The 27,195-nt window shown below is 43.4% G+C and overlaps 2 protein-coding genes across 4 annotated transcripts; both read right to left on the bottom strand.

Annotated features, from left to right (window-relative positions):
- Positions 1-171: 171 nt before the first annotated feature.
- Positions 172-27,181, bottom strand: LOC118359720 (ras-related protein Rab-27A). Of its 3 annotated transcripts, XM_052482051.1 has the most exons (7): positions 20,429-20,629; positions 12,193-12,432; positions 4,893-5,065; positions 4,181-4,266; positions 3,930-4,033; positions 3,675-3,798; positions 172-1,173 (listed from the first exon to the last, which is right to left on the bottom strand). In XM_052482051.1, exons 3-7 carry the CDS (start codon positions 5,043-5,045, stop codon positions 969-971), a joined length of 672 nt encoding a protein of 223 aa, XP_052338011.1. In that variant the 5' UTR covers positions 5,046-5,065; positions 12,193-12,432; positions 20,429-20,629; the 3' UTR covers positions 172-968. The 3 variants fall into 3 exon arrangements, with proteins under 3 accessions (XP_052338011.1, XP_035594272.1, XP_035594263.1); XM_035738379.2 differs by lacking the exons at positions 12,193-12,432; positions 20,429-20,629 and adding an exon at positions 27,062-27,181; XM_035738370.2 differs by lacking the exon at positions 12,193-12,432 and having other exon boundaries at positions 20,429-20,628.
- LOC118359732 (uncharacterized) lies at positions 26,130-27,195 on the bottom strand. The gene is made up of 2 exons (XM_035738391.1): positions 27,062-27,195; positions 26,130-26,523 (listed from the first exon to the last, which is right to left on the bottom strand). The coding sequence occupies exon 2, from the start codon at positions 26,478-26,480 to the stop codon at positions 26,250-26,252; it is 231 nt and encodes a 76-aa protein (XP_035594284.1). The 5' UTR covers positions 26,481-26,523; positions 27,062-27,195; the 3' UTR covers positions 26,130-26,249.

The raw sequence follows: 27,195 nt of genomic DNA, 5'->3' as shown, positions 1-27,195 counted from the left end.
CGGTAAAGATATTTATTTTTACGTTAAACTGCCCCCTAGTGTGTAACTAGATACGTTTCTAAACCTTAGCGCCTGGAAATGCAGATGTTTGTTAAAATTACGCTACATATTGACTAAATAATACGATTGTTTCAGAGGTAACGTTAGCCAAGGTGAGAACTGAGACAGCGCTTTAATAAATAATAAAATATATTTATTTTATGGAATAAAGGATATGGTTTACATATTTGGCATGAAAACAGTGTTTGACAGAATACAGCAGATTTAAGGCACATTGTAAAATTACGAATGAACAAAATCAGCATTGATTTACATGGAACCTCAAACATTTCTGATAGACCCAATAACCCGACATTGTGATACAAATAAAAACACACCGCTACTCTGCTACTACAGAGCAGGCCTATACAACAACAAAAAAATCACTCTATTCACTACAGATTGCATGTGCTCAGGACTTTTACATTGTACAAGAATAAATGGAAGTGCATAGTGAGAAAAATATCCTGTGTCAAAAAGTTCAATCTAATAAGGATGGGTTTCCTTTTAATTCACAGGAAAGTGTTCTCAACTAATACAATTCAGTGGCTTCTCACTTTTCTTCTGGATCTTAGAAAATAGTTGGTTATAATACACTTTTCTTTTACAATGTAAAATACATTTAATATTCTCCGAAATGAAAACATAAAAAGGCACTTAATTGACACTGTATGGACAAGTGTAAGGAGAGGCACCACACCAAATGGCATAATCAAATTAACAAAACATAATGATGCTCTGGAACATTTGGCAGGGGTTAGTAGTTACTTTCAGCTTTGCACGTCATACATCCCCCCCAACATCTTGCCAAAACTTACTATGACATCATTGATTTACAAATATTACATGCCTTTCATCACATACAATAAAGCCCAGTCCTACCAAAACATCACTGAGGGGATGGTGTAACCATTATCTGTATGTGGACCCTAACAAGCACATTTGCCCTTCTCCTGGGTCTTGGGCTCTGTGATGTCTGTGTGGCCACTGTGTCCATTGGATCGCACAGTTCCATCAGGGATCCAGGACTTGTCCACACAGCGCTCCATCCTCTTCATAATGAGGTCCAGCAGGACATCCACAGCCTGGCTAACAAACTGCCCGTTAGCTGCACTTGTCTCAAAGTAAGGGATTCTGCACAGGAAGGAGAGCAACACATAAGAAAATTGACTGATATGTCTCTGTATGATGCAAACTATCTACCTACAACCTGAATAAGTTTTGATCTAATTGAAAGCGTTACTCTAAGAGAGAATATAGTTCTCAGCAGTTGAAAAGAAATCAAGGTTGAAAAAAAATATTTGTGTGGGTGTTTGTTTTTCGTCATGAAACATGCACTTGTGCTATAGCAGTGGAAGATGCATATTTGAAATAGTAGGAGCATGGCTCTCTAAAAACCACATTGGATTTCATACTGGTGGAGCCATCGTTAACGTTAAAAAATAACGACACTAACCAAATCTGACATATGAGTCGTATCTAGTCAACCATGACAACTCAATATGATGTGCATCTGGAAGAGAGACTTCAGACTGGCTACCTATATGATATTCAGCAATAACATTATGACTGGGCTATGTTAATCTGATTACCCGTCCTAAAACTTTAAATATATGTTGTCACTTAGATATTTTCCACGCACAAGATGGCCATTCAGCTCACCATAACTTTTTAACATAACCATAACTAAGTACTGGGGGCTCTATTTTCGGCTGGCCTTAAGATCGTGCAATTGTCAAAACGCACGCTCATTTGCAATTTAGACCTGTTAAAGCCAGGGCTGTTCTATTTTCACACCCTAGCGCCAAGATTGGTAATTTACCTGTCGTATGAACTTGCTTGAGATGAGGTGGGAGGGGTGGAACTATCCAATTAGTGTCCTTAAAAACGTGCGCCAAAATGCCAATTTCAGTATGCAAATTCAGTAGCTAACGAGGTTGGATATGGCATGGATATTGACCATGGAAGCGCAGCCTATCCAGCCCTGACTCACAGTGCCCATATGCACATGGAACAAGAGAAAAGTGCTTTTTTTATGTTCCCCATAAACTTTTTTTTATTTTTAATTTTACCCCAATTTCGTGGTATCCAATTGTAGCTACTATCTTGTCTCATCGCTACAACTCCCGTACGGGCTCGGGAGAGACGAAGGTTGAAAGTCATGCGTCCTCCGATACACAACCCAACCAAGCCGCACTGCTTCTTAACACAGCGCGCTTCCAACCCGGAAGCCAGCTGCACCAATGTGTCGGAGGAAACACCGTGCACCTGGCAACCTAGGTGTACAGGAGTCGCTGGTGCGCGATGAGACAAGGATATCCTGGTGGCGCAGTACAGCGCCCCTAGCCACTCCGCCCTTAGCCACTCCTAGCCACTGCGCCACCAGGAGGTCCGCCCTAGCCACTGCGCCCAAGCCACTCGGCCTCAGCCACTGCGCCCCCACTGGACCTCCTGGCCACTGGCGCAGCCACTCCGCCCTTAGCCACTCCCCCTTAGCCACTCCGCCCTTAGCCACTCCGCCCTTAGCCACTCCGCCCCTTAGCCACTTAGCCACTCCGCCCTTAGCCACTGCCACTCCGCCCTTAGCCACTCCGCCCTTAGCCACTGCGCCCTTAGCCACTGCGCCCTTAGCCACTGCGCCCTTAGCCACTGCGCCCTTAGCCACTGCGCCCTTAGCCACTGCGCCACCCGGGAGCCTCCCGTAAACTTTTTGTATTGATTTGTAAAAAAATTTGTAAAAAAAAAAGACACTCCTCCAAGTGTATTTAAACAATTCAGTCCTATTATGCAGTATCAACGGTAGACATAGGCTATATCTTTCTTATTGAGAATGTGCCTCACACAAACAATACAATTTAAGGCAGACTATTTTTTAAGCGCGATATCTAAAGGCCTATACTGATTGAAGCCTATTATAACAAGGTTGATTGTCAACACTCAAAATAGAGCAAACACTGGATGTTATTTTTTACTCGTGTTATCACTTGTTACTGTAGCCTATGCTAATGACTAAACTGTATTATCAATCTACAATGGTCTAGGACAGAATATTCCGTGCCCCCAGCCAAATTGGAGTTGATGACAATGCAAAGACCTTCAATAACCTACAGAACTTGAGACTAACACATGCAGCCTTGATTGGCCAGTGAGTGGTCAAGTCCTCCTCCCACCTACAACTTGTTTATTCATACATTTATAAAACAGCCATTTCGCACCACCGCCAGCTATTATGCTTATAATAACAGCTGTGAAAATAGCAAAAATATTACTGACACACCCCTCCACCTATAGAGCTACCCCCAGCACTTATATTTACCATCGAGTTAGGTTTTTTAAAATAGAGTCCATAGTCTCTTACGACATGGCTTTTGACCACAAATTTGCATTTGTTAGTTTTAGCAAAACATAGGATGTCCATATCTAATCCCTTTATATTCACTAAATGTGTAATTTCAGGCCACAAGCAGGATACTTTACATGGATGTGTAAATATTTGCCTTTCCAGAAAGACCAACCTAGCCTAACATTTAGTATTGTTCGAGATTCCCCTGCACAGCCTTGAGTAAACACACATCAGCCACTGCCTTCTTGGCAAATGTTTCAGGGAGGGTTAGTCACAGGTAAGGGACACATACCCATACTTCTCTGCCAACTCACGGGCCTCATCTTCACGGACTGCCCTCTGCTCCTGCAGGTCACACTTGTTGCCACAGAGTACAATGTCTGGATTCTCGCAGTAAGCGTGCATCTGTAATTGACCTGAAAAAGTGAATAAGCCAGTCATCAGCCCACCAGTCATGATTGAAAGATAGTGGTTAAGACACTGCACATTTCTTTGGAAGTCAACATGAGATTGTGGTTGTCAGAATCTACATGTACAGAGGACTTACTCATCCAATTTCTGACATTAAGGAAACTCTGCTCATTGGTGAGGTCAAACAGGAGGAGGAAGCCCATCGCATCTCGGAAGAAAGCTGTTGTCAAACTCCGAAACCTGACACCACACAAGAAAAAACACCTTGTAAAGAGCTTCATTCAGTTTGAAGAAAGTAAGCAATTGAAAGCTGCCAACAACTACCTGACAGCCAGTGAGGGCTTGAGCACGAGTGTCAGTGGGAGATGAGTTTTGGATTGGCTTTACCTCTCCTGCCCTGCCGTGTCCCACAGCTGAACATGAATCCTCTGTCCTCTGCCTGCTGCCCCATCTGGACCATTTGATTTGTATACCTGTCAGACAAAGAGTTATTATACCCATATAAAGCAGTGAGGTCATTCTGGCTATGCGGCCCTAAAAATATACTTTCCTATTGGTCATCCTACATATACTGTATTATCTTGCAACCCAATCTTGCAACATTTAGATGGAAAATGTTTGCCCTGATCATCTCTACAATTATACACAGCATGAGTGATTATGATTAAATGACCCTGGTGTTTGGTTATGTGGTGTGAAGTGTTTATTTTCTAGGAGGGTGCTGCTGAACTCAAGTGATATTAGTCATCCATTCTTGGTCTGGGAGTTCCTCAGATTCCTGCGACACCCACACATACTGGTACATCGGCAGGTTCATATGTTTCAGACTCATTCTCTACAAAAAACAGTACTACCACTACCTTTTGCACTGTGAGGAGTAATGCTTTTAAGCTCCTACTTACTTTCCATGGTTAATAGTAAACCTGCACTACAAAAAAATGTCACATGGAATAATTGGCCATTTCAAATGTTAACTCTTTCAAACAAGCAGCACACTATTTGGTCATTACGGGTGGTAAGGGAGTACCTGTATGTGAATAATTAAATTCATGGTTTCTCACACAAGTGACAAATTGTATGACTAGGGCAATCAACTTACCACTCGTTTTTCTCTGAAATCAATGCCCACTGTAGTGATGAATTTTGAGTTAAACTTTTTGTCGGTGTACTGGTAGAGAAAGCTGGTTTTCCCTACTCCAGAATCACCAAGGGCTAGGAATTTGATGAGGTAGTCATAGTCCCCATCAGACATAGTGAGTGCTTATTTCAGACCTGAAAACCAGACAAAGAAACCAAACATTGAAGGAAGCAACTTAAAATCTGTGCACATATCCTGATGCAAATTTAAAACCAAGACTGTAGATAATAATTTGTAAACTAAACTATATATATATATACACACACACACACACTCATATAAGTATGTGGACACCCCTTCAAATTAGTGGATACAGCTATTTTAGCCACACCTGTTGCTGACTATGCAATCTCCATAGTCAAACATTGGCAGTAGCATAGCCTTACTGAAGAGCTCAGTTACTTTCAACATGGCACCATCATAGGATGCCACCTATCCAACAAGTCAGTTGGTCAAATTTCTGCCCTGCTAGAGCTGCCCCGTTCAACTGTAAGTACTGTTATTGTGAAGTGTAAACGTCTAGGAGCAAGAATGGCTCAGCAGCGAAGTAGTAGGTCAAAGAACGGGACCGTAAAAGTAGGCCATCCTCGGTTGTAAACGCTCATTACCGAGTTCCAAACGTTCTCTGGAAGCAACGTCAGGAGCTTCATGAAATGGGTTTCCATGGCCGAGCAGCCGCACACAAGCCTAATATCACCATGCGCAATGCCAAGCATCAGCTGGAGTGGTGTACAGCTCCAAGCCATTGGACTCTGGAGCAGTGAAAACACGTTCTCTCGAGTGATGAATCAAGCTTCACCATCTGGCAGTCTGACGGAAGAATCTGGGTTTGGCGGGTGCCAGGAGAACACTACCTGCCCCAATGCATAGTGCCAATTGTAAAGCTTGATGGAGGAGGAATAGTGGTCTGGGGCGGTTTTTCATGGTTTGGGCTATGCCTCTTAGTTCTAGTGAAGGGAAATCTTAATGCTACAGCATACGATGACATTCTCGACAATTCTGTGCTGCCACTTTGTGGCAACAGTTTGAGGAAGGCTCTTTCCTGTTTTAGTATGACAATGCCCTCGTGTACAAAGTGAGGTCCATACAGAAATGTTTTTTCAAGATCAGTGTGGAAGCACTTGACTGGCCTGCACAGAGCCACAACCTAAACCACATCGAACACCTTTTGGATGAATTGGAACACCGACTGAGCCAGGCCTAATCGTCCAACATCTGTGCCTGACCTCACTAATGCTCTTGTTGCTGAAAGGAAGCAAGTCCCTGCAGCAATGTTCCAACACCTCGTGGAAAGCCTTCCCAGAAGAGTGGAGTCTGTGGGTCCGATACCGGTTAATCGGACGATTACATTTTTTAAAATGTATAATAATGACAATTACAACAATACTGAATTAACACTTATTTTAACTTAATATAATACATCAATAAAATCAATTTAGCCTCAAATAAAATGAATGTTCAATTTGGTTTAAATAATGTAAAAACAAAGTGTTGGAGAAGTAAAAGTGCAATATGTGCTATGTAAAAAGGCTAACGTTTAAGTTCCTTGCTCAGAACATGAGAACATATGAAAGCTGGTGGTTCCTTTTAACAGGAGTCTTCAATATTCCCAGGTAAGAAGTTTTAAGTTGTAGTTATTATAGGACAATTTCTCTCTATACGATTTGTATTTCATATACCTTTGACTATTGGATGTTTTTATTGGCACTATAGTATTGCCAGTGTAACAGCATAGCTTCCGTCCCTCTCATCGTCCCTACCTGGGCTCGAACCAGGAACACATCGACAACAGCCACCCTCTAAGCACTGTTACCCATCGCTCCACAAAAGCCGCAGCCCTTGCAGAGCAAGGGGAACAACCACTCCAAGTCTCAGAGCGAGTGACGTTTGAAACGCTATTAGCGGGGTGCGCGCTAACTAGTTAGCCATTTCACATTCCGTATTTTATCTAACGGGCGGCATCCATAAGTCTAAATAGTCCTGTTACATTGCACAACCTTCAATGTTATGTCATAATTACATAAAATTCTGGCAAATTAGGCGGCCCAAACTGTTGCATATACTCTGACTTTTCTAGCGCCGACAGAGATTGCCGCCTCGCTTCGCGTTCATAGGAAACTATGCAGTTTTTTGTTTTTTTACATGTTATTTCTTACATTAGTACCCCAGGTCATCTTAGGTTTCATTACATACAGTCGAGAAGAACTACTGAATATAAGAGCAGCGTCAACTCACCATCAGTACGACCAAGAATATGACTTTTGCGAACCACTGCTTTTAAATCAGGGCAAGGTGGACGGAAATATGACCGAATACAAACAGTGTAGCTATTCCCTCCACAAGGCAATCAAACAAGCTAAGCGTCAGTATAGAGACAAAGTAGAATCTCAATTCAACGGCTCAGACACAAGAGGTATGTGGCAGGGTCTACAGTCAATCACGGATTACAAAATGAAAACCGTCCCCGTCACAGACCAGGATGTTGTGCTCCCAGGCAGACTAAATAACTTTTTTTGCCTGCTTTGAGGACAATACAGTGCCACTGACACGGCCTGCAACCAAAACAAGCGGCCTCTCCTTCACTGCAGCCGAGGTGAGTAAAACATCTACAGATGCACAATCGAGAGCATCCTGGCGGGCTGTATCACCGCCTGGTACGGCAACTGCTCCGCCCACAACCGTAAGGCTCTCCAGAGGGTAGTGAGGTCTGCACAACGCATCACCGGGGGCAAACTACCTGCCCTCCAGGACACATACACCACCCGATGTTACAGGAAGGCCATAAAGATCATCAAGGACAACAACCACCCGAGCCACTGCCTGTTCACCCCGCTATCATCCAGAAGGCGAGGTCAGTACAGGTGCATCAAAGCTGGGACCGAATGACTGAAAAACAGCTTCTATCTCAAGGCCATCAGACTGTTAAACAGCCACCACTAACATTGAGTGGCTGCTGTCAACACACTGACCCAACTCCAGCCACTTTAATAATGGGAATTGATGGGAAATTATGTCAAATATATCACTAGCCACTTTAAACAATGCTACCTAATATAATGTTTACATACCCTACATTATTCATCTCATATGCATACGTATATACTGTACTCTATATCATCTACTGCATCTTTATGTAATACATGTATCACTAGCCACTTTAACTATGCCACTTTGTTTACATACTCATCTCATATGTATATACTGTACTCGATACCATCTACTGCATCTTGCCTATGCCGCTTTGTACCACCACTCATTCATATATCTTTATGTACATATTCTTTATCCCCTTACACTTGTGTGTGTATATAAGACAGTAGTTTTGGAATTGTTAGTTAGATTACTTGTTGGTTATTACTGCATTGTCGGAACTAGAAGCACAAGCATTGCGCTACACTCGCATTAACATCTGCTAACCATGTGTATGTGACAAATAAAATTTGATTTGATTTTGATTTGACTCTTGCGTTCATTGCACGCAGAGAAGTGACACAATTTCACCTGGTTAATATTGCCTTCTAACATGGATTTCTTTTAGCAAAATATGCAGGTTTTGAAAATATATACTTGTGTATTAATTTTGATGTTTATGGTTAGGTACAGTCGTCCAACGTTTGTGCTTTTTTCGCAAATGTGCTTTTGTTAAATCATCCCCCGTTTGGCGAAGTTTGCTGTCTTTGTTAGGAAGAATAGTTTTCAGAGTTTGCAACGAGCCAGGTTAGCAGGCAATATTAACTAAATATGCAGGTTTCAAAATATATACTTGTGTTTTGTTTTTAAGAAAAGGCATTGATGTTTATGGTTAGGTACACATTGGAGCAATAGTCCTTTTTCGCAAACACGCACCGCATCGATTATATGCAACGCAGGACATGCTAGATAAACTAGTAATATCATCAACCATGTGTAGTTAACTGGTGATTTATGATTGATTGTTTTTCTTATAAGATAAGTTTAATGCTAGCTAGCAACTTACCTTGGCTTACTGCATTCGCGTAACAGGCAGTCTCCTCGTGGAGTGCAAAGTAATCAGGTGGTTAGAGCGTTTGACTAGTTAACTGTAAGGTTGCAAGATTGAATCCCCGAGCTGACAAGGTACAGATCTGTCATTCTGCCCCTGAACAAGGCAGTTAACACACCGTTCCTAGGCAGTCATTGAAATTAAGAATGTGTTCTTAACTGACTTGCCTAGTTAAATAAAGGATAAATAAAAGGTGTAATTTTTGTATTATTTTTAAATCTGCCAAATGTGTCCAAAAATACCAATTGTTATGAAAACTTGAAATCGCCCCCAATTAAATTGGCCATTCCGATTAATAGGTCAACCTCTAGTTTCTACTACATAACCACAACATAAAACGGTTCCCAGTGCCTTAAAAATAGCAGATTTTTAGGCTAGCAGGGTAGAGTGCCTGCGAAACAGTTGACCCGAGGACAAAACCTTTAGAGCTATGTTGGAGACGGACACGCCTCGGTCTGTCTTTTGAGAGCCTACAGCTCTCTTCTCATGGTCATGCAAGTATGCGGACACAGTAACAGGAAACACAAATATTTTATGTGAAAGAAACTACATTCGCCTCTATGCATGTTCAGTAAGGAAATGCTCAAACTTAGATCCTGCTATAACCCCATCCACAGTGAACTTTCACCTGTTTGCTTGGTAAAAGTGGATAATCTCCTATTTGGGGCAACTGTTACAGATTGAAACTCTACATGAGAGGATTAATTGTGGGTAATTATGCAAATAAGACTAAGAATTACACAATTGATCAACAGACTAAAAACTCACAAGAAAAACAAGTTATTCCATAAGAGTTGTCACAATTAGAGTTCAAATTGTATTGAGCTGAAATTTTCACTGGCATGATTGGTCCTGGTCCATAAATAGTTAGTAAATAAATCAGAATTAATCCATGTGTTTTTGATAGATACAAAATATGTATTACACAAAGCTATAGTGACATGCATTACTACGGAGTTATTATAGCATAGCTAGAAAGTTGAGGCCTGTGAATGAGAGACTGTGGTGGACACAAAATGAACTGAACACAGATATCCATCAAATAATATTCAAGAGAACAAGCTGGATGTGATTCCCACTGAAAGCAGAGTCCATCACATGACCACGGTATGAAAAGGCATTATTTCACTCTGTCCAACACTAAAGCCCTCATCCTGAGCAATAAGCTGCTTAAAGTCTGGAGCAAAATCAAGTTCTGTGATGAACACAACTGTGACTGGACTAGTGGTACCCCATCTCCGGCCTCTCTGAGCTGTTCCCCAGTAGGAAATGGAATAGCCAGGCTTACATTCTAAAGGCTTATATATGGACCGACTTATTATGTTTCACGGCACAACTGCACAGTACTACCTGCACACACTAATCGATTGACCTCGTCAAGCAAAAATGACAGTCAACTGTATTATTAAGTAAATGATGTCTCAAATCTCTTGGTCACCAGGCAGTTCATGCTTGTATAAGGGTACACCATCTGGCCAGCAGGGACACATTTACAGAGGATTTCCCCAGAGAAACAGGCCCCCTGGCTTGCGGGCAGCCCTGCTCTTTCGAAGGTTAAGATCACTGAGGCGGCACTAGTCGCCTCCAATGGTAATCAGATTAACTGCAAAAGTTCATGTGAAAGCAGGCTGCTACAGAGGATGCTAATCATGTAGGCCAAAGGCTTACAGTCTCTAGTGAAAGTCCACAGACCCCTTGCACTCTCTTCACATTTAGTTGCCTTAATTTTATCTAAAAAAGGGACAACAAGTGTTTAAAACATTTTACTGATCTACACAACCTACTCCACATTCTCAAAGTGAAAGAAAAATAACTGTACCAACTCAACAAAAAACATGGTGACATGGCCATGGTAGCCAAAAAAAATGGCCTGCTCAGCATTTTTATACATGATCCTAAGCATGATGGGATGTTAATTGCTTATTTAACTCAGGAACCACACCAGTGTGGATTGTGGAATCACCTGCTTTCAATACTTTGTATCCCTTATTTAAGTGTTTTCATTATTTTAGCAGTTACCTGTATGTTGCCATAAGAGTCGGGCAAACTTGGTAGAATCTTATTGAAAATTATTCACAGCTGTTATGGCTTAATTTTAAGGTGGCACAATGTGAATACAGTGCAAGGGGTGTGTAGACTTTCACTAGGCACTGTGTCATTGAACTGCCTATCATTCCCTTTGTTTTCACCTTTATTTAACCAGGTAGGCTAGTTGAGAACAAGTTCTCATTTACAATTGCGACCTGGCCAAGATAAAGCGTAGAAATTCGACAGATACAACAACAGAGTTACACATGGAATAAACAAAACCTAGTCAATAATACAGTAGAACAAAAGGCCTATATACAGTGAGTGCAGATGAGGTAAGGAAATAAATAGGCCATGGTGGCGAAGTAATTATAATATAGCAATTAAACACTGGAATGGTAGATCGGCAGAAGATGAATGTGCAGGTAGAGATACTGGGGTGCAAAGGAGCAAAATAAATAAATACCAGTATGGGGATGAGGTAGGTAGATAGCCCATCTATGTACAGGTGCAGTGATCTGTAAGCTGCTCTGACAGCTGGTGCTTAAAGCTAGTGAAGGAGATGGGAGTCTCCAGCTTCAGAGATTTTTGTAATTCGTTCCAGTCATGGGCAGCAGAGAACTGGAAGGAAAGATGACCAAAGGAGGAATTGGCTTTGGGGTGACCAGTGAGATATACCTGCTGGAGCGCGTGCTGCTATGGTGACCAGTGAGCTGAGATTAGGCGGGGCTTTACCTAACAGAGACTTGTAGATGACCTGTAGCCAGTGGGTTTGGCGACGAGTATGAAGCGAGGGCCAACCAACGAGAGCATACAGGTCGCAATGGTGGGTAGTGTATGGGGCTTTGGTGACAAAACGGATAGCACTGTGATAGACTGCATCCAGTTTGTTGAGTAGGGTGTTGGAGGCTATTTTATAGATGACATCACTGAAGTCAAGGATCGCTAGGATGGTCAGTTTTACGAGGGTATGTTTGGCAGCATGAGTGAAGGATGCTTTGTTGCGATATAGGAAGCCGATTCTAGATTTAATTTTGGATTGGAGATGCTTAATGTGAGTCTGGAAGGAGAGTTTATAGTCTAACCAGACACCCAGGTATTTGTAGTTGTCCACGTATTCTAAGTCAGAGCCGTCCAGAATAGTGATGCTGGACGGGCGAGCAGGTGTGCGGGCAGTGATCGATTGAATAGCATGCATTTAGTTTTACTTGCGTTTAAGAGCAGTTGGAGGCCACGGAAGGAGAGTTGTATGGCATTGAAGCTCGTCTGGAGGTTAGTTAACAGTGTCCAAGGAGGGGCCAGAAGTATACAGAATGGGGTCGTCTGCATAGAGGTGTACCAGAGAATCGCCAGCAGCAAGAGCAACACCATTGATGTACACGGAAAAGAGAGCCAGCCCGAGAATTGAACCCTGTGGCACACCCATAGAGACCGTCTACCCTAAGCAACAGCCTGTAGAGGAAAAAAAACAAAAAAACAAGAAAAGCCTAAATTACATATTTTCATCTAATTATGCTAAATGGGTTTGCTATAGTTTTTTTTTACTGAAATCCTTTTTTTTGATGAGTGGGATAACAAGTAGCAGGTTTGGTAAAATAGGTGGCATAGGACAAAGATGTTTAAAAAAATAAAAAACAAATTTTATGAAATGTCCTGAGACTAATCTGATCACAGCTTCTACAAGGAAGCCTGAACGGCTGTGATTACATGTGTTGCAGATGAGCAGCAAAATCTTTTTTTTTTTGAGGAAGCCCACTACAGTGACTGCAGTATGAAATATTTTAACAAGGTGTGAAATACAACCTTGCAAGTTAGACATTACATCATCTTGAGTAGGCCTTCTGCACATGTTTTTGAGTGAAATCCCTATGCACTGATTGGCTGGTTCTACCTCACTGCCTGTCACTGATATCAGGTAAATATTAAATTCAGATTCTCTACACATTTGTTCAGGAATTTGCTCAAATTATTTGAGTCACATCGCTGCCCCTGCCCATTTCTACAACAGAAGATCCAAACTGAGCTCATAAACAAGGATCAGCCTTAGTCCTCTTCCAAAAGGTGTTTCAAAGTTATTGAATGTTTACTTTTAAACTTCAAGTGAAAGTGGTTAAAAGAGAAGGCTTTAGGCAAAGCCCTGTTCTCTGGTGGTGCGGATTTCACACTAGTTGGAGGAGGGCACCTCAGATTGTGTGCCAGCAAGCAGAACACAGCCTTTCAGACATTCTCAGAGCAGTAGAGCTGAAGTACCCACCCTGGGCAGTTGGCCAACTATAACAGCAAACTCCTCAAATGAGGATATGCAGATGACATGAACTTAAACAAACTGCACAAGATGAAGGGTGTTGCAGTACTACAATACTACAGCACTCATCCCAGATGTATTGACAGAATTACTTGCCAATATGCATCTGAAATATCACCAGGTTTCATCATCTTCAGGACTGGAAGCACTATTTTGTAACATTGAGTATTTTTATTTATTTATTTTATTTCACCTTTATTTAACCAGGTAGGCTAGTTGAAAACAAGTTCTCATTTGCAACTGCGACCTGGCCAAGATAAAGCATAGCAGTGTGAGCAGACAACAGAGTTACACATGGAGTAAACAATTAACAAGTCAATAACACAGTAGAAAAAAGGGGGAGTCTATATACAATGTGTGCAAAAGGCATGAGGAGGTAGGCGAATAATTACAATTTTGCAGATTAACACTGAAGTGATAAATGATCAGATGGTCATGTACAGGTAGAGATATTAGTGTGCAAAAGAGCAGAAAAGTAAATAAATAAAAAAAACAGTATAAAAACAGTATGGGAATGAGGTAGGTTAAAATGGGTGGGCTATTGACCAATAGACTATGTACAGCTGCAGCGATCGGTTAGCTGCTCAGATAGCTGATGTTTGAAGTTGGTGAGGGAGATGAAAGTCTCCACTTAAGCGATTTTTGCAATTCGTTCCAGTCACAGGCAGCAGAGTACTGGAACGAAAGGCGGCCAAATGAGGTGTTGGCTTTAGAGATGATCAGTGAGATACACCTGCTGGAGCGCGTGCTACGGATGGGTGTTGCCATCGTGACCAGTGAACTGAGATAAGGCAGAGCTTTACCTAGCATGGACTTGTAGATGACCTGGAGCCAGTGGGTCTGGCGACGAATATGTAGCGAGGGCCAGCCGACTAGAGCATACAAGTCGCAGTGGTGGGTGGTATAAGGTGCTTTAGTGACAAAACGGATGGCACTGTGATAGACTGCATCCAGTTTGCTGAGTAGAGTGTTGGAAGCGATTTTGTAGATGACATCGCCGAAGTCGAGGATCGGTAGGATAGTCAGTTTTACTAGGGTAAGCTTGGCGGCGTGAGTGAAGGAGGCTTTGTTGCGGAATAGAAAGCCGACTCTTGATTTGATTTTCGATTGGAGATGTTTGATATGAGTCTGGAAGGAGAATTTGCAGTCTAGCCAGACACCTCAAATCAAATCAAATCAAATTTTATTTGTCACATACACATGGTTAGCAGATGTTAAATGCGAGTGTAGCGAAATGCTTGTGCTTCTAGTTCCGGCAATGCAGTGATAACCAACAAGTAATCTAACTAACAATTCCAAAACTACTGTCTTATACACAGTGTAAGGGGATAAGGAATATGTACATAAGGATATATGAATGAGTGATGGTACAGAGCAGCATACAGTAGATGGTATCGAGTACAGTATATACATATGAGATGAGTGTGTAGACAAAGTAAACAAAGTGGCATAGTTAAAGTGGCTAGTGATACATGTGTTACATAAGGATGCAGTCGATGATGTAGAGTACAGTATATACATATGCATATGAGATGAATAATGTAGGGTAAGTAACATTATATAAGGTAGCATTGTTTAAAGTGGCTAGTGATATATTTACATAATTCCCATCAATTCCCATTATTAAAATGGCTGGAGTTGGGTCAGTGTCAATGACAGTGTGTTGGCAGCAGCCACTCACTGTTAGTGGTGGCTGTTTAACAGTCTGATGGCCTTGAGATAGAAGCTGTTTTTCAGTCTCTCGGTCCCAGCTTTGATGCACCTGTACTGACCTCGCCTTCTGGATGATAGCGGGGTGAACAGGCAGTGGTTCGGGTGGTTGATGTCCTTGATGATCTTTATGGCCTTCCTGTAACAACGGGTGGTGTAGGTGTCCTGGAGGGCAGGTAGTTTGCCCCCGGTGATGCGTTGTGCAGTCCTCACTACCCTCTGGAGAGCCTTACGGTTGAGGGCGGAGCAGTTGCCGTACCAGGCGGTGATACAGCCCGCCAGGATGCTCTCGATTGTGCATCTGTAGAAGTTTGTGAGTGCTTTTGGTGACAAGCCGAATTTCTTCAGCCTCCTGAGGTTGAATAGGCGCTGCTGCGCCTTCTTCACGACGCTGTCAGTGTGAGTGGACCAATTCAGTTTGTCTGTGATGTGTATGCCGAGGAACTTAAACTAGCTACCCTCTCCACTACTGTTCCATCGATGTGGATAGGGGGTGTTCCCTCTGCTGTTTCCTGAAGTCCACAATCATCTCCTTAGTTTTGTTGACGTTGAGTGTGAGGTTATTTTCCTGACACCACACTCCGAGGGCCCTCACCTCCTCCCTGTAGGCCGTCTCGTCGTTGTTGGTAATCAAGCCTACCACTGTTGTGTCGTCCGCAAACTTGATGATTGAGTTGGAGGCGTGCGTGGCCACGCAGTCGTGGGTGAACAGGGAGTACAGGAGAGGGCTCAGAACGCACCCTTGTGGGGCCCCCGTGTTGAGGATCAGCGGGGAGGAGATGTTGTTGCCTACCCTCACCACCTGGGGGCGGCCCGTCAGGAAGTCCAGTACCCAGTTGCACAGGGCGGGGTCGAGACCCAGGGTCTCGAGCTTGATGACGAGCTTGGAGGGTACTATGGTGTTGAATGCCGAGCTGTAGTCGATGAACAGCATTCTCACATAGGTATTCCTCTTGTCCAGGTGGGTTAGGGCAGTGTGCAGTGTGGTTGAGATTGCATCGTCTGTGGACCTATTTGGGCGGTAAGCAAATTGGAGTGGGTCTAGGGTGTCAGGTAGGGTGGAGGTGATATGGTCCTTGACTAGTCTCTCAAAGCACTTCATGATGACGGAAGTGAGTGCTACGGGGCGGGGCGGTAGTCGTTTAGCTCAGTTACCTTAGCTTTCTTGGGAACAGGAACAATGGTGGCCCTCTTGAAGCATGTGGGAACAGCAGACTGGTATAGGGATTGATTGAATATGTCCGTAAACACACCGGCCAGCTGGTCTGCGCATGCTCTGAGGGCGCGGCTGGGGATGCCGTCTGGGCCTGCAGCCTTGCGAGGGTTAACACGTTTAAATGTCTTACTCACCTCGGCTGCAGTGAAGGAGAGACCGCATGTTTCCGTTGCAGGCCGTGTCAGTGGCACTGTATTGTCCTCAAAGCGGGCAAAAAAGTTATTTAGTCTGCCTGGGAGCAAGACATCCTGGTCCGTGACTGGGCTGGATTTCATCTTGTAGTCCGTGATTGACTGTAGACCCTGCCACATGCCTCCTAGGTACTTATAGATGTCCACATATTCAAGGTCGGAACCATCCAGGGTGGTGATGCTAGTCGGGCATGCGGGTGCAGGCAGCGATCGGTTGAAAAGCATGCATTTGGTTTTACTAGCGTTTAAGAGCAGTTGGAGGCCACGGAAGGAGTGTTGTATGGCATTGAAGCTCGTTTGGAGGTTAGATAGCACAGTGTCCAATGACGGGCCGAAAGTATATAGAATGGTGTCGTCTGCGTAGAGGTGGATCAGGGAATCGCCCGCAGCAAGAGCAACATCATTGATATATACAGAGAAAAGAGTCGGCCCGAGAATTGAACCCTGTGGCACCCCCATAGAGACTGCCAGAGGACCGGACAGCATGCCCTCCGATTTGACACACGGAACTCTGTCTGCAAAGTGTAATTGGTGAACCAGGCAAGGCAGTCATCCGAAAAACCGAGGCTACTGAGTCTGCCGATAAGAATATGGTGATTGACAGAGTCGAAGGCCTTGGCAAGGTCGATGACGACGGCTGCACAGTACTGTCTTTTATCGATGGCGGTTATGATATCGTTTAGTACCTTGAGTGTGGCTGAGGTGCACCCGTGACCGGCTCGGAAACCAGATTGCACAGCGGAGAAGGTACGGTGGGATTCGAGATGGTTTGTTGACTTGGCTTTCGAAGACCTTAGATAGGCAGGGCAGGATGGATATAGGTCTGTAACAGTTTGGGTCCAGGGTGTCTCCCCCTTTGAAGAGGGGGATGACTGCGGCAGCTTTCCAATCCTTGGGGATCTCGGACGATATGAAAGAGGTTGAACAGGCTGGTAATAGGGGTTGCGACAATGGCGGCAGATAGTTTCAGAAATAGAGGGTCCAGATTGTCAAGCCCAACTGATTTATACGGGTCCAGGTTTTGCAGCTTAGATTGTAGGACTGCCAGGGTGTTAAGCATATCCCAGTTTAGGTCACCTAACAGAACAAACTCTGAAGCTAGATGGGGGGCGATCAATTCACAAATGGTGTCCAGGGCACAGCTGGGAGCTGAGGGGGGTCGGTAGCAGGCGGCAACAGTGAGAGATTTATTTCTGGAGAGTGATTTTCAAAATTAGTAGTTCGAACTGTTTGGGTATGGACCTGGAAAGTATGACATTACTTTGCAGGCTCTCTCTGCAGTAGACTGCAACTCCTCCCCCTTTAGCAGTTCTATCTTGACGGAAGATGTTATAGTTGGGTATGGAAATCTCTGAATTTTTGGTGGCCATCCTGAGCCAGGATTCAGACACGGCAAGGACATCAGGGTTAGCAGAGTGTGCTAAAGCAGTGAGTAAAACAAACTTAGGGAGGAGGCTTCTGATGTTGACATGCATGAAACCAAGGCTTTTTCGATCACAGAAGTCAACAAATGAGGGTGCCTGGGGACATGCAGGGCCTGGGTTTACCTCCACATCACCCGCGGAACAGAGAAGGAGTAGTATGAGGGTGCGGCTAAAGGCTATCAAAACTGGTTGCCTAGAGCGTTGGGGACAGAGAATAAGAGGAGCAGATTTCTGGGCATGGTAGAATATATTCAGGGCATAATGCGCAGACAGGGGTATGGTGGGGTGCGGGTACAGCGGAGGTAAGCCCAGGCACTGGGTGATGAGAGAGGTTGTATCTCTGGACATGCTGGTTGTAATGGGTGAGGTCACTGCATGTGTGGGAGGTGGGACAAAGGAGGTTTCAGGGGTATAAAGAATGGAACTAGGGGCTCCATTGTGAACTAAAACAATGATAACTAACCTGAGCAACAGTATACAAGGCATATTGACATTTGAGAGAGACATACAGCGAGGCATACAGTAATCACAGGTGTTGAATTGGGCAAGCTAGCTAAAACAGTAGGTGAGACAACAACAGCTAATCAGCTAGCACAACAACAGCAGGTAAAATGTATGAAATGTATGAATATGTTGTATATATATGTAAGTGAAGAGATGTTATTCTGATGATGAGAAATGGTTTACAGATGATGGGCGGCAGGGAGCCTAGTGATTTTTTAAATTTATTTTACCTTTATTTAACTAGGCAAGTCAGTTAAGAACAAATTCTTATTTTCAATGACGGCCTAGGAACAGTGGGTTAACTGCCTGTTCAGGGACCGACAGATTTGTACCATGTCAGCTCAGGGGTTTGAACTTGCAACCTTCCGGTTACTAGACCACCGCTCTAACCACTAGGCTACCCTGAGCGTTGGTCCAGTAACTGAAAGGTCGCTAGGTTTGAAGACACTTAAGCCTAAATTGTTCCAGGGGCGCTGGACAATGGTGACCCTGGCCATGACCCCACTCTCCAAGGGTGTCTCAGGTGGAGTTAGGATATTTAAAAACACATTTCCAATTCACAAATGGGTATTAATACACACTTGTACATGTGTGAAATAACCATAATTTAAAAATATTGTCCGATCAGTAGAAACATTTCAAACACACATACCTGCCCACACACACACACAGAGAGAAGAAAACAATTGATTATCTGACACAAACCCTACTTGAGACATTAAACAACATCTAACATCCAACTGAGCTGGGGGTTATTAGATGTTGTTTTATGTTTCAAGTAGGGTTTGTGTCAGATAATCAATTGTTTTCTTCTCTGTGTGTGTGTGTGCGGGCAGGTATGTGTGTTTGAAATGTTTCTACTGATAACCATAATTTAAAAAAATTGTCCTATTTCACACATGTACAAGTGTGTATTAATACCCATTTGTGAATTGGAAATGTGTTTTTGCATCCCTCTGGTCATGTTTTACTCTACCATTGACCATGTTTAATAACCATATCTCCTAGTTTGTTCACAAGCACAATTGCTCAAATCTCAGACTAGACAGAGGTCTATCTTTGAATAGCTGACAGATGTAAAGTAAACTAAAGACAACCTAAAACTTAATTTGGAATAAATTGGTTTATCATGTCCAGAATGTGTTTAAACCTTGAGAAAATAAAAATGTATTAACACAAAGACAAACATTTTTAGTTCAGTGTTCATTTTTGGTTTGGTCTGAGCTTATGTTTTTTCTGCATGGCATGTCTCCAGCCAAAATGCCAGACTCATATCCCTAAAGCACCATACTAAAATAGTGAGGTAGACGCCTGTTGATGTTTCACTAGCCAAATGAATGCAGGTTTATGGATAGATAAATGTAGCCAATAGAAGGGTTGTAATTATGAGGTCCCATTACACGTGAACAGTTTCCCTCTTCATTGTTGCTTCGACTGGAAAACTAATAAATAAGGTGTGATACGTTCAACTCTTGTCTTCTGTGGTGTATAGAAAGTATAATATTGGGATGCAAACTCACCATTTTATACATTTAAATGCTATATCTGACATGGTACAAGTATCTTGTTTTTTGAAGTCCATAACCATGTGTGTGAGGTGTACATTTGTTTCAACGTAGATTTGTTTAAGACTACCAAGAAACACGGAGGCTGATTTAGCCCACTGCAGTATAATGTTAAAATTACATTTAATTTTAGTTTTATTTTAAAATGTTACATCAATTCCCGATTAAAGTGTCGCATTCCTACCTAAGTACAGGCTACACGTAGCCTATCCTGTTTTACAATGTAGGTCTATCTAATTTAAGAGTTCACCTCTGAGTTAGAATTCACTTCAAGGCAACTATAAAAAAAAAAACTTCAAAAAATGTCATTGCACTTTCAGTAGCCTTGGCTTCAAGTAGGCCTAGTAAATGTGAGCAGGAAATAACTTTGTTTCAGCCTTAGCTCAGTGAAAATGCAGATGAAGTTACCCCGTCTTGAGAAAAAAATGTAATATGTTGCACTTATAGCTGTCGATAGAAACAAATCCGCTAAACAGCTCCATATGCCGAGACACATTTATCACGCTAACTTTATTTCGAGAAATTCAACTTACCAGTGTCTGTGCGCCTCTTTCTTTCTTGGTGTTTCGTGTAGAATCGCCCTATCAAAAGCGATGACAATTTGTTGATTTTTAGATTTTAAAAATTACTCACTAAATTGAGTTTACTAAGTCCTTTCGATCCATTTGTTGCATGAACACCCTTCACAATCAACGTAACATCACTTCCCGTTCAGTTGAAATGAGCCAGCCCCTCCCTCTCTCGCCAACCCGTAGAAGACCTCGGAACGGAAAACGACCCTACCCGCTCAGGAGTATTCTTTTGGAACTACACTTTGATCACACCCACAGCTTCATTGCATTTTGGTACAACATAATTACATTAATTTACAATTAAACGCTGCGTTTGCGTTGCAGAGGTAGTTGCAGTGCATACGTTGGATTTATCGAACGTATAAGTCAAACTGTATGCGTAAACGGCTTGACAGAAATGGTAGCTGAATGTTGAACTTTTGTTGCATACATATCCAGATGATGCTGCATACTATTTTGCGCCATGATACGGTCGATGTGTTGGAAGTGACACACAGGGTTGGGGAGTAATGCTTCTAAGACACCGACAGTGTCATTGCATAAAATAGTAGCAGCATCATCTGGATATGTATGCAACAAAAGTTCAACATTCACCTTCTGCTACCATTTCTGTCAAGCCGTTTATATATATATCATCAAGATATCTAAAGTGTCACCAAAAAAAGGTAAACAATAGGCCTATAGCAAATGCAGCAAATGGCATTCATTTGTCACATGTAAATAGCACTTTTCAGTAGTGCTCAAAGCATGTCATTCCATGAGCGCAGTGAGCCCAATCAGTCCTCCATGACAAAATCATAAACAAAGTAGGGCTGGCTAATAAGTCCTTAGTTTTGGGGTCATGCTCAGGTAAAACAATTTGGCTAATCTATACTTCCAAGTCCTATTCTTGAAGATCAAGGGGTATAACATTTATTGGAATTATTGTAATTCTGATAGACTTTGGTTTTTATGTAAAGATATAATTTAATCGTATTATTATATGTAGTAGAAAGCGATGGGTCAGAAGAAGCCTACATAACCAACCCATAAATTAAAATTTAACATCCATATATGGCCACCTATGTAAACTTTAAGATTGATTTATGCTGCAATAGATGTTGTTCAATTGGTAACATACATGTTTGTCTTCTTCTAATGCCTCTTAAGGGGATAGTAATCTTAAAACAAAAGAATGGAATCATATTACATTATTTAGCTTAGGTAATCCAAAAGTTATGTTCCTGGAAAGACAGTACCGTGCAGTATCGAAGAGCCCTCACTGCTGCTCGATCATCCTATTTTTCCAACTTAATTGAGGAAAATAAGAACCAGAAATGTATTTTTGATACTGTCGCAAAGCTAACTAAAAAGCAGCATTCCCCAAGAGAGGTTAAATTCATGAACTTCTTTGAGGAAAAGATCATGATCATTAGAAAGTAAATTATAGACTCCTCTTTAAATCTGCGTATTCCTCCAAAAACTCAGTTGTCCTGAGTCTGCACAACTCTGCCAGGACCTAGGATCAAGGGAGACAAGTGTTTTGGTACTATATCTCTTGACACAATGATGAAAATAATCATGGCCTCTAAACCTTCAAGCTGCATACCGGACCCGATTCCAACTAAACTACTGAAAGTGCTGGTTCCTGTGCTTGGCCCTCCTATGTTGAACATAAAAAAACGGTGGCAGTAATAAAGCCTCTCTTGAAAAAGCCAAACCTTGACCCAAAAAATATAAAAAACTACCGGCCTATATTGAATGCAACTCACTGCCTTTCTGAAGACAATGTATACGAAATGCTTCAGTCTGGTTTTAGACCCCATCATAGCACTGAGACTGCACTGGTGAAGGTGGTAAATTACCTTTTAATGGCGTTAGACTGAGGCTCTGCATCTGTCCTCGTGCTCCTAGACCTTAAGTGCTGCTTTTGATACCATCGATCAAAGCATTCTTTTGGAGAGATTGGAAACTCAAATTGGTCTACACGGACAAGTTCTGGCCTGGTTTAGATCTTATCTGTCGGAAAGATATCAGTTTGTCTCTGTGAATGATTTGTCCTCTGACAAATCAACTGTACATTTCAGTGTTCCGTTTTAGGACCACTATTGTATTCACTATATATTTTACCTCTTGGGGATGTCATTCGAAAACATAATGTTAACTTTCACTGCTATGCAGATGACACACATCTGTACATTTCAATGAAACATGGTGAAGCCCCAAAATTGCCCTCGCTGAAAGCCTGTGTTTGTATGTGACCCTATCCCCTCCTCTCTTCTCCAGACCATTTCCGGAGACCTTCTCCCTTACCTCACCTCGCTCATCAACTCATCCCTGACCGCTGGCTACGTCCCTTCCGTCTTCAAGAGAGCGAGAGTTGCACCCCTTCTGAAAAAACCTACACTCGATCCCTCCGATGTCAACAACTACAGACCAGTATCCCTTTCTTTTCTCTCCAAAACTCTTGAACGTGCCGTCCTTGGCCAGCTCTCCCGCTATCTCTCTCAGAATGACCTTCTTGATCCAAATCAGTCAGGTTTCAAGACTAGTCATTCAACTGAGACTGCTCTTCTCTGTATCACGGAGGCGCTCCGCACTGCTAAAGCTAACTCTCTCTCCTCTGCTCTCATCCTTCTAGACCTATCGGCTGCCTTCGATACTGTGAACCATCAGATCCTCCTCTCCACCCTCTCCGAGTTGGGCATCTCCGGCGCGGCCCACACTTGGATTGCGTCCTACCTGACAGGTCGCTCCTACCAGGTGGCGTGGCGAGAATCTGTCTCCTCACCACGCGCTCTCACCACTGGTGTCCCCCAGGGCTCTGTTCTAGGCCCTCTCCTATTCTCGCTATACACCAAGTCACTTGGCTCTGTCATAACCTCACATGGTCTCTCCTATCATTGCTATGCAGACGACACACAATTAATCTTCTCCTTTCCCCCTTCTGATGACCAGGTGGCGAATCGCATCTCTGCATGTCTGGCAGACATATCAGTGTGGATGACGGATCACCACCTCAAGCTGAACCTCGGCAAGACGGAGCTGCTCTTCCTCCCGGGGAAGGACTGCCCGTTCCATGATCTCGCCATCACGGTTGACAACTCCATTGTGTCCTCCTCCCAGAGCGCTAAGAACCTTGGCGTGATCCTGGACAACACCCTGTCGTTCTCAACTAACATCAAGGCGGTGGCCCGTTCCTGTAGGTTCATGCTCTACAACATCCGCAGAGTACGACCCTGCCTCACACAGGAAGCGTCGCAGGTCCTAATCCAGGCACTTGTCATCTCCCGTCTGGATTACTGCAACTCGCTGTTGGCTGGGCTCCCTGCCTGTGCCATTAAACCCCTACAACTCATCCAGAACGCCGCAGCCCGTCTGGTGTTCAACCTTCCCAAGTTCTCTCACGTCACCCCGCTCCTCCGCTCTCTCCACTGGCTTCCAGTTGAAGCTCGAATCCGCTACAAGACCATGGTGCTTGCCTACGGAGCTGTGAGGGGAACGGCACCTCAGTACCTCCAGGCTCTGATCAGGCCCTACACCCAAACAAGGGCACTGCGTTCATCCACCTCTGGCCTGCTCGCCTCCCTACCACTGAGGAAGTACAGTTCCCGCTCAGCCCAGTCAAAACTGTTCGCTGCTCTGGCTCCCCAATGGTGGAACACACTCCCTCACGACGCCAGGACAGCGGAGTCAATCACCACCTTCCGGAGACACCTGAAACCCCACCTCTCTAAGGAATACCTAGGATAGGATAAAGTAATCCTTCTCACCCCCCGTTAAAAGATTTAGATGCACTATTGTAAAGTGGCTGTTTCACTGGATGTCATAAGGTGAATGCACCAATTTGTAAGTCGCTCTGGATAAGAGCGTCTGCTAAATGACTTAAATGTAAATGTAAATGTTTCAGACATAAGGAAGTGGATGGCTGCAAACTTTCTACTTTTAAACCCGGTCAAAACAGAGATGCTTGTTCTAGGTCCCAAGAAACAAAGAGATCTTCTGTTGAATCTGACAATTAATCTTGATGGTTGTACAGTCGTCTCAAATAAAACTGTGAAGGACCACGGTGTTACTCTGGACCCTGATCTCTCTTTTGACGAACATATCAAGACTGTTTCAAGGACAGCTTTTTTCCATTTACGTAACATGGCAAAGATCTGAAATGTTCTGTCCAAAAACGATACAGAAAAATTAATCCATGCTTTTGTTATTTCTAGGTTAGACTACTGAAATGCTCTACTTTCCGGCTACCCGGATAAAGCACTAAATAAACTTCAGTTAGTGCTAAATACGGCTGCTAGAATCCTGACTAGAACCAAAACATGTGATCATATTACTACAGTGCTAGCCTCCCTACACTGGCTTCCTGTTAAGGCAAGGGCTGATTTCAAGGTTTTACTGCTAACCTACAAAGCATTACATGGGCTTGTGCCTACCCATCTTTCCGATATGGTCCTGCCGTACATACCTACACGTACGCTACGGTCACAAGACGCAGGCCTCCTAATTGTTCCTAGAATTTCTAAGCAAACAGCTGGAGGCAGGGCTTTCTCCTATAGAGCTCAATTTTTATGGAATGGTCTGCCTACCCATGTGAGAGACGCAGACTCTGTCTCAACCTTTAAGTCTTTATTGAAGACTCATCTCTTCAGTAGGTCCTATGATTGAGTGTAGTCTGGTCCAGGAGTGTGAAGGTGAACGGAAAGGCACTGGAGCAACGAACCGCCCTTGCTGTCTCTGCCTGGCCAGTTCCCCTCTCCACTGGGATTCTCTGCCTCTAACCCTATTAAAAGGGCTGAGTCACTGGCTTACTGGTGCTCTTCCATGCCGTCCCTAGGAGGGGTGCGTCACTTGAGTGGGTTGAGTCACTGACGTGGTCTTCCTATCTGGGTTGGCGCCACCCTTGGGTTGTGCCGTGGCTGAGATCTTTGTTGGATATACTCGGCCTTGTCTCAGGATGGTCAGTTGGTGGTTGAAGATATCCCTCTAGTGGTGTGGGGGCTGTGCTTTGGCAAAATGGGTGGGGTTATAGCCTGCTTGTTTGGCCCTGTCCGGGGGTATCATCAGATGGGGCCACAGTGTCTCCTGACCCCTCCTGTCTCAGCCTCTAGTATTTATGCTGCAGTATTTTGTGTCGGGGGGCTAGGGTCTGTCTGTTATATCTGGAGTACTTCTCCTGTCCTATTCGGTGTCCTGTGTGAGTTTTAAGTATGCTCTTTCTAATTATCTCTTTGTTGCTCTCTCTCTTTTGGAGGACCTGAGCCCTAGGACCATGCCTCAGGACTACCTGGCATGATGACTCCTCCTGTGATTACTATTATTTGACCATGCTGGTCACTTCTGAACATCTTGGCCATGTTCTGTTAGAATCTCCAACCGGCACAGCCAGAAGAGGACTGGTCACCCCTCATAGCCTGGTTCCTCTCTTGGTTTCTTCCTAGGTTTTGTCCTTTCTAGGGAGTTTTTCCTAGCCACTGTGCTTCTACACCTGCATTGCTTGCTGTTTGGGGTTTTAGGCTGGGTTTCTGTACAGCACTTTGATATATCAGCTGATGTAAGAAGGGCTATATAAATACATTTGATTTGATAACAATTTTGAACAGGTAACTAGTAACTAACGGATTACAATTAGAAAGTAACCTACCCAACCCTGCTGACACATTACTGGATTTGTGAGATCTTTCAGTAGCAGAAGGGATTTTATTTAATTCACGTCTAATTTACACACCACACTTCAAATTAACTGAAATGATTCCTTGACAGCCACTTCTGCATAGGCCGCAGACTGTCCCACACTCTCCTACACAGTTCTATTGATTTCATACTGTACAGGACCCTCAGGCACATTGTTTCCATCTCTAGACTGTCCTTGGCTCTCAGGCATCCTATTGTCCTCAGTTTGACTCAAAGTCTCTGGAACAGAGTTATTGTGCTGGGGCTCAAACATGGGTCTATATATATAAACTCCCCCAGCAACTCCTAGCACAGTGGCAAAGGCTATCTGGGCAAAGGGTATCCTTCGTCGAAACATGTTCTCTGGATCAGGAGTCCCACCTACACTTGCATCGATGATCCTGGAAGAATAGAAGAGATTACCCAAAAGCTTTGCCGTGTATTGTCACACTGATGTTGTACATTACGTTTTTGCAGGAAGCACACAAAGCTTTCTTCATGGGCCTCAATTGTGTAGTAGAATGTCATATCAAAAGTTTAAATCACGTGGATGTACCAAGCTGCTACATATGCTGAGAAGGAAATGTAAGCATTTATAAAACATTGTGTGCATGATACAGCATTCGTGATGCAAACGCGAACCTCAGCTACATACATCATATGAATAATAATGAAATGAATTGTTGTACGTCCCAGTGGTGTCAGATTATTTGTAACATGCGACATTGCAAAACTCTCCACTCATACTCAACCAGATCCTGCGCTACTACACTTACACGAATGCTAATTGGTTATCCTAACCTGCTGTATAAATTCCAACCTGCTACAAAGTCAACTTTCACAAAAACTGTATTCCCTTGGGTTGTTAGCCATAGCTAGCTGGTGAGGGACACAACAATCTTGTGTTTTCATAATTTTCCTTGCTTTAACATAACTCACCCCGATCTTTTATGAAGTGTGTTTAGACCAAACCGTCTAAAATTCTAACAATTAAACAACTAACGCTGGTTATAAAATGACGTTTGGTTTGAGTGCAAAGGTCGAACATGCATCTACGGCGAATGAAAGGGGAC

Source organism: Oncorhynchus keta, chromosome 2, assembly GCF_023373465.1.
Source record: "Oncorhynchus keta strain PuntledgeMale-10-30-2019 chromosome 2, Oket_V2, whole genome shotgun sequence".
In the NCBI taxonomy this organism is placed as follows: Eukaryota; Metazoa; Chordata; class Actinopteri; order Salmoniformes; family Salmonidae; genus Oncorhynchus; species Oncorhynchus keta.
This window is presented reverse-complemented; position numbering and strand designations above follow the sequence as displayed.